Here is a 7,181-nt window from a genome sequence, read left to right as displayed (position 1 = left end):
AGGTCCCTGGCAAACCAAGTCTAGCGCCCCACATACCTTTAGAGCTATCCACTTATTTACGAAGCTATGTATGTACATATTTCATTCAGCCTCGCCCAGGCAAACAAACTTTCCGGATAATTGTCAGCCTCGCCATTCGATCTTCCAATTCCAACCAGGTATCAGTCCCTCGCGACGAATTCCTGCATACCGTATACCATACCTCGTCGGCCCGCACCAGCGCTGCTAAAGACGGCACGACGTAGGAGCTCTAACTATACGTTATACAGAACTACTCACTCACATACGCCGCAGCGCCTCGACCCGTCCGTCTGTCCATCCCTCCAAAAAAAAAAAAAAAAAAAAAAGAAACCGCCACAAAGCTTCGGGAACCGTCGTATTAGGTATCGCATGTCCGAGCGACCCCGACGCCTTATTTATTTACCTGTCGTCTTTCCTCTTTCGGAACTCCTGCCTGCTGGTTACCTCAAAGGGGAAACTATCTACAAAAGGCCCTTTTCCGCCCCGCCCACTCGGACACACAGATAGGCAGACATATATACACACACACACATACGCACATACGCAACCATGTCGCAGACGCCCGTAAAGGTTCCCGCGTCGGCGGCTGCATACACGCCTGCTACGCAGGACCAAGACCTGCGATCGCAAATCAACGCGCTCCTCATACGGGAAGGCCACATAAACAAGTACGCACGCCCGCCTGCTCGCCCGCTCACCCGCCCCCGATCTTCACTCTCACTCTCTCTTTCTCCCTTCCCTTCCCTTCCCCTCCCCCGCCGCAAATAAACGAGGAAACTAGCTCGCTAACAGACGGCACCTCGCCCACCCGCAGAATCCAAGAGCACTTCCTGCACTCCCTCAACGCGCACCCCTCCAACTGGCCGTCGGCCGTACAGTCGCACGCGCTGGCCCTCCTGCGCAGCGGCGACGTGACGACGTTCCCCGCGCTCGTCCGGCGGGTTCTCGAGGACGTGCGGCACGACACCGCCGCGGCTAGCGACGGCACCCCTACCACCACTACCAACTCCAACTCCAGCAACAACAGCAGCACCACCACCACCACCACCACCACCAACGGGAGCAGCAAGACCAACGGCGCAAGCACCACCAACACCAACACCACCGACGGCACCCTAGCCATACCCCAAGCCGTCGTCGACGCCGTCCTCAAAGTCGCCCGCGAGTGCCTCGATACCGTGTGCGAAGTCGACGACGGGTCGACAGCCGGCTAGGAGACGCGGCTGCGATCGAGGACGTGCGCCGAGTCTAGGAAGGTAGTAGCGGCGGCGACGGCGATGGAAGCCGCCATGGGACGAACGAAAAGAACGAGCCAAAAATAAATAAATAAATAAACAGGCGAATGAATAACGACGCCCCCGATACCTTGATCGATGCCTGATAACCTCGGTAGTCAATGGGGGTGGAGGTATCGTATCGCATCGTACCGTATCGTTGTACTACCCGCTTAGTACGAAGGAGCTGTAATATACACATACGCACACATATACATACACACACACACACTCCTCGCCCCGAGGCCGTGTCCATATGCGTGTCCGAATAGAAAGATCCCAGGGGTCGGAGTAAGAGTAGGAGTAGGGGGGATAGGGGAGGGGTGATTTTCTTCTTGCTACACGTCTATTACTTTGCAAATTTATCAGAACAGGGCATGGGGGGGCCGGAAAGGGAGCATTGGCGTTAGCAACTCGGGTTTGGTTTATAATCAAGTGTACGAAGGAGGGGAGCAAGGCATATCTGGGGCACATTTGATGCTCTGATCCGCAGCAATGATAGTTACTACTCAACCATTTTTAACCAGACCTCTTCCTGTACTTGCCCAGCGCTTTAGCGAGAATTACGTGTTGTGAATGCTGTGCCATTAATGTAGCTATTATTCGCGTACGAGCCAAGTTAAAGAACTGGCTTATAACCATCGAATAGAAACTCCTGAGTCATGGTTGCTGCTATGGACCTTGAGGTCTCATCATGTCATATAGTTAAACACATATTTACACTATTATTTAAGAGTATAGGCACAACCAAGGGCCAATTGAGGGCAGTGCAAAATCAATTTGTGGATCTATCGTAAAACTAATCTGCTTACCGCAGCGCGGTATGCGTATGGCTACTATGTTTCATCCCAGCCGGAATGAAGCATCTCTAGCAAAGCAAGAGACAAAAAAGCCATGCTTCTGATCGCGCAAAGAAAAGCAGCCGCATCCCGTTACTAGCACTCTGACGGGATTAAATCTATCAGATATGCGAATTCCTTCAACGAACAATCAAAGTGATATCGGTTTGAAGTCGACATCCTTAGTGTTGCGTTGTGTTGTCATTAATGTTGAGACGCATCGCAAGCAAAGGAATTAGAGTACAGGGTCGGTATGAGGAGATGGTATCCAACCACTGGATAGCCGACGACTTAGTCGTAAAGACCATCATCGTCACCAGCCTGGCCGAAGTTATCTCCAGAGCCCGTGGCACCAGCATTGGCAGCAGGGAACTGGAAGAAGGCACCGGGTCCGGCATTCTTCATCTGTTGCGCAAAAGCCTCGTATCGGCGGATCTCGACGTCGTTGACAGATCTTCGGGCCATTTGCATAGCCTCCTCGAAGTGGCGTTTCGTCAACTCAGGAACAGGGTCCTCAACATCTTCATCGACGTCCATGTCACCGGCTCCTTCAGCCTCGCGAGCACGTTGTCGCTCAATGTCGATAGTGATGGATTCCTTGATGGCAATCTTGACTGCTCGCTGGGTAATAAATCCGAGATCAGCACCAGAGAACCCGTGGGTCTTGGATGCGATATAGTTGAGGTCGACATCGGCAGCCACCGGGGTCTTGCGAAGCTGGGCCGTGAGGATGCTGAGACGACCAGCCTCGTCGGGCAACGGTACATAGATTAGCGAGTCGAGACGACCTGGACGGCACAAGGCCGGATCTAATTGCTCAGGTCTGTTCGTAGCTCCGATGACGAAGACGTTCTTCTTCGAGGTCATACCATCCATTTCTATTTGTTGATGTTAGCAGTACAACTTTTAAAGAAACCTTTTAGGGAAGCTTACCTGTTAGAAGTTGGTTGACAACACGGTCCGAAGCACCGCCAGCGTCACCAACAGATCCACCACGAGCCTTGGCAATCGAATCCAACTCATCCAGGAAGACGACACAAGGAGCAGCCGCACGAGCCTTGTCGAAAATATCTCGGATGTTGCTTTCGGATTCACCAAACCACATGCTCAGTAACTCGGGACCCTTCACTGAGATGAAATTGGCCGCACATTCATTGGCAACGGCCTTAGCCAACATGGTTTTACCCGTACCGGGCGGGCCGTAAAATAGGACACCACGGGACGGAGAAAGACCAAACTTGAGGAATTTTTCGGGGTGGTCGACAGGGTACTGGACGCTTTCCTTGAGATCCTGCTTGACCTCCTCCAGACCTCCAATGTCTTCCCAGCGGACATTGGGAACCTCGACAACTGCGACTTCGCGGAGGGCAGACGGGTTCGACACACCCAAGGCGAATCTGAAGTTCTCCATAGTGACGCCTAGAGAATCCAATACTTCGGCATCGATAGTATCCTCGTCAAGATCGATGAGATCCATCTTCTCTCGGATTTGCTGCATAGCGGCCTCGGAGCAAAGGGCAGCAACATCCGAACCAACGTAACCGTGAGTTTCCGCTGCAATCTGCTCGAGATCGACGTCGTCGCCGAGCTTCATGTTCTTGGTGTGAATCTGGAGAATCTCAAGACGACCAGTGGGGTCGGGAATGCCGATGTCGACTTCGCGATCGAAACGGCCGAAACGTCTCAAGGCAGGGTCAATAGAGTTAGGTCGGTTGGTGGCTGCCATGACGACAACGTTGGATCGAGCCTTCATGCCGTCCATGAGGGTAAGGAGCTGAGAAACCACACGTCGCTCAACCTCACCGTTTGTCTTATCTCGCTTAGGAGCGATAGAGTCGATCTCGTCGATGAAAATGATAGCTGGGGAATTCTTCTCCGCTTCCTCAAATGCTTTTCGAAGATTCGACTCCGATTCACCGGCCATCTTGGACATGATCTCGGGACCATTGATCAGGAAGAAAAAGGCACCGGTCTCGTTGGCGACGGCACGAGCCATGAGGGTTTTACCAGTACCTGGGGGACCGTAAAGCAGGACACCACGAGGTGGCTTAATACCGATAGACTTGAAGAGCTGAGGATGACGCAGCGGCAGCTCAACCATCTCTCGGATCTGAGCCATCTGCTTGCGGCAGCCACCAATGTCATCGTAGCCAACTTCGTTGAGATTGTTTTCTTCCTCTTCTCGCTGAATAGGTTCACCCTCGCAATGAATCACAGTATCTTGCGCAACAATTCCATACTCAGGAGGATCAACCTCAACTACCTTGAACTCCACCTGTCTCATACCACCTCGGACGATGAACAGGTCGCCTTGACGAACGGGTCGGTAGGCTTCTCGGAAGTATGGGGCAAGGAAGACGTCGAAGAGCGAACCAGTCAGACCTTCAACTGTGTCGGCGATAGGAAGCACCGCAATTCTCTTGGCCTATTGATCGTCAGTAATTGGTTATCTGATCAGGATTTCATCGGGCACAAGCTACGCACATATTTGATGTCAGGACACGCGTGGATAGTGACAATATCGCTGTGCTTCACCCGCAAGTTGTGACGGACAACTCGGTTGAGTCTGGCATTGCCATCATCAAGGTCATCATCGGCAAGGACGATCAAGACGGTGTCTTTTCTCTTCTTGCCTCGAACGAGGACTGTATCTCCACGGAACAGTTGGAGTTGTTCCATAGTGTTGTTCGAAAGTGCGATGATAGAGTTGTCATCGTTGACGGCATCAGTAACCCTAGACAAATTAGTTAATAGTACTAGCTAGACTATTCAGTTGGGGAATACATACATCAGCTGGTTGGGCTTCTTCTTCTTCTTGAGGATAGCCGTCGAGGTGTCATTCTCCTCTTTAGGCTCGGCGCCGGAGACGTCGCTAGTAGTAAAGTTAGTTTAGATACCAGTTTGCGGTGATTTTTCTCATTGTTGGAACACTTACGCCAAGTTGGCCTTTTTCTTGTGCTCAGGCTCGGGTGCCATGATGTTTGATGAACAAATGAAGGTATTTGGTAAAGGTCGGGATTCGGGTGGGTTGGAGGAAGTTGTGGGAAGAACCAAACGGAAAGAAAGGTAGTGGGGGGTTTTTTATGCAGAGAAATTCGCAGAGGAAACTCGATCCTTAGCGAGAATTATTAGAGATGGTAGCTATCTCTAAGTTGGAAAAGGGTTACGAGATGACCTGAGATGGTGAAAATAGAAGAAGATGATCAAGTTCGGAGTTTGGATGTTCTTACGGTCGTAGTTGTTGTTTGAGCTGGTGATGACGAGAGGTGGAAGGAGCTCGGACCAAGTGGGGCATAACCTAGGGCCGCCACATCTTCCAATCACTTCCACAGCCTGACTTGTTGAACAAGCCAGATTGCTTGCCTGGGGCTTACTAACTGATAACTTATCGACAGGCAGACAACTCGCTACGCAATCAAGCAATCAGGCACTGTACCTGCATACGTGGGCGACCTTAGAGGTCTTTTTGACTTACCTAATTCACTTAATTCACGGCTTTTTAGGAGTTCTCCTAGGTAGTTACATGTACATCCTAACTGTAGAATATTCCAGCATGGATTTTTGATTTGCATAGTTATTTACTAATGTATACTTAATTGTATAAGACAACCTAATTGTAAACACCTAAATAAAGAATGTGCATGCATTCTTCATTCAAGCCACGCGAGGTTGGTATTCTCAAAAATGCAAAGTATTTTGCAAGGCTTGTAACTCTTTTCCTTGCATTAGGTACCTAACATAGTAGAGCCTCACAAGTCCTATCCTTTCGGTAAAAGTTCCCCCCTCGTCTTACCTTCGTATATAGTACATACATCTTTCGCCTCTCGGAGGAGCAGGATGACTATGTACTGATCAAATTTTCAACGGATAACGTAGCCTTTTCAGCTTATGTATATATAAGACTATAAGTTGGAACACAACAGAACGCAGCATTGTCTAAGAGGGGCAGTCGACCACAGACATATTCGAGCCAACCAGTGTTCCGCCATCTATACATGGTTGAATCATCTTGGAGTAGTATGGTCCATTTATATAGTTAATTGTTTCAATATAAGTCTCTCAAACGCTTAAGATGTCTATTTACCAAAGTGCTATGCATGGATATCAAAGAGCCTCGTAAAGCACAATAGAGCACGTTCAGCCCGTTAGACGCTAATACTCGTCAATAGAAACGAGGACGACCGATCGACACTTGAAAGGTATATGTTAGTCGAGTTGCAAATACCCCCTTACGTTAGTTAATAAGCCCTCAGATCAACGCTAGTATTTAGTGACACCGGAAACGTAAAATTTGATGAAAAGCAATTATATTATATTACAACTCCTGAGACCGTTTTTGGACATCGCACTTACACTAGACGACCCGACCTCTCGTGGGTAGTATGTATGCAATTATTTAACAGGCCAATCACACTGTAACCCGCTATAGGCGGCAATGGTTCGGACAACCCTTAAAAGCTTTGCGGCGCATGACTTTACTTGCAGCATGCCAATATCTGATCCAACCTCATACCCCATACAGTACGAAATGACGTCACGTAACCGCGCGATCTTATCTCCTTCTCGAAAAATATCTTCCCCGAGCCAGTAGAGTTACGTTGCGTGCGGTGCAGTGCAGTGCCGCGCGAAATTTCGAGCATCTCCTGTTAGTTTCCAGCGATGCTCCCGTAATTTAGCCCGACGAGAAGCGATAGATTCCGATGTTTCGCTGTGCAAAGTTAGCTGGCATCACCAGGACGTAGGAAATTATTTTTTTCCTCGAAAGAGGTAGATATTCGTATGTAATTGGTGTGACATTATCAGCCTTGTTCTCATGCTAAGAATTAAAAAGGGATTGTACTAGTCCCCACATTGAATCCATTGTCCAATAATGTGGCGCGGTGGAAACATCGATAATGGATTTGGTAGTGACTTCCCTACTTCCCTACTTCCCTACTTCCCCGAGGCCTAGATATGGCAATTCGAGCTCTTGTCTAACACAGGCAGGCGCAAAAGGTAAATCATGGGACCGTTCTCCGCGTCGGCAAGTACATGTATTTATTTCCTG

General features: G+C 49.5%; 2 protein-coding genes across 2 annotated transcripts; one reads left to right on the top strand and one right to left on the bottom strand.

The window, feature by feature from the left end:
- Window positions 1-231: 231 nt before the first annotated feature.
- F4813DRAFT_177273 (uncharacterized protein) lies at window positions 232-1,348 on the top strand. The gene is made up of 3 exons (XM_049239276.1): window positions 232-241; window positions 295-689; window positions 836-1,348. Exons 2-3 carry the CDS (start codon window positions 571-573, stop codon window positions 1,233-1,235), a joined length of 519 nt encoding a protein of 172 aa, XP_049103903.1. The 5' UTR covers window positions 232-241; window positions 295-570; the 3' UTR covers window positions 1,236-1,348.
- A 749-nt stretch (window positions 1,349-2,097) lies between these two features.
- On the bottom strand, window positions 2,098-5,390 carry F4813DRAFT_177232 (AAA ATPase). Its single transcript, XM_049239275.1, has 5 exons — window positions 5,070-5,390; window positions 4,923-5,006; window positions 4,619-4,868; window positions 3,068-4,559; window positions 2,098-3,012 (listed from the first exon to the last, which is right to left on the bottom strand). The coding sequence occupies exons 1-5, from the start codon at window positions 5,108-5,110 to the stop codon at window positions 2,426-2,428; spliced, it is 2,454 nt and encodes an 817-aa protein (XP_049103902.1). The 5' UTR covers window positions 5,111-5,390; the 3' UTR covers window positions 2,098-2,425.
- Between the last annotated feature and the right edge of the window lie 1,791 nt (window positions 5,391-7,181).

The sequence above is a fragment of the Daldinia decipiens genome (assembly GCF_022478715.1).
Source record: "Daldinia decipiens strain CBS 113046 unplaced genomic scaffold F4813scaffold_3, whole genome shotgun sequence".
NCBI classification, from domain to species: Eukaryota; Fungi; Ascomycota; class Sordariomycetes; order Xylariales; family Hypoxylaceae; genus Daldinia; species Daldinia decipiens.
This window is presented reverse-complemented; position numbering and strand designations above follow the sequence as displayed.

Coding starts and splice junctions, on each gene's coding strand:
- F4813DRAFT_177273 (XM_049239276.1), top strand. CDS start 571: ATGTCGCAGACGCCCGTAAAGGTTCCCGCGTCGGCGGCTGCATACACG. Junction 690..835: donor CGGGAAGGCCACATAAACAA/GTACGCACGCCC, acceptor GCCCACCCGCAG/AATCCAAGAGCACTTCCTGC.
- F4813DRAFT_177232 (XM_049239275.1), bottom strand. CDS start 5,110: ATGGCACCCGAGCCTGAGCACAAGAAAAAGGCCAACTTGGC. Junction 4,869..4,922: donor AAGAAGCCCAACCAGCTGAT/GTATGTATTCCC, acceptor TAATTTGTCTAG/GGTTACTGATGCCGTCAACG. Junction 3,013..3,067: donor TGTCAACCAACTTCTAACAG/GTAAGCTTCCCT, acceptor ATCAACAAATAG/AAATGGATGGTATGACCTCG.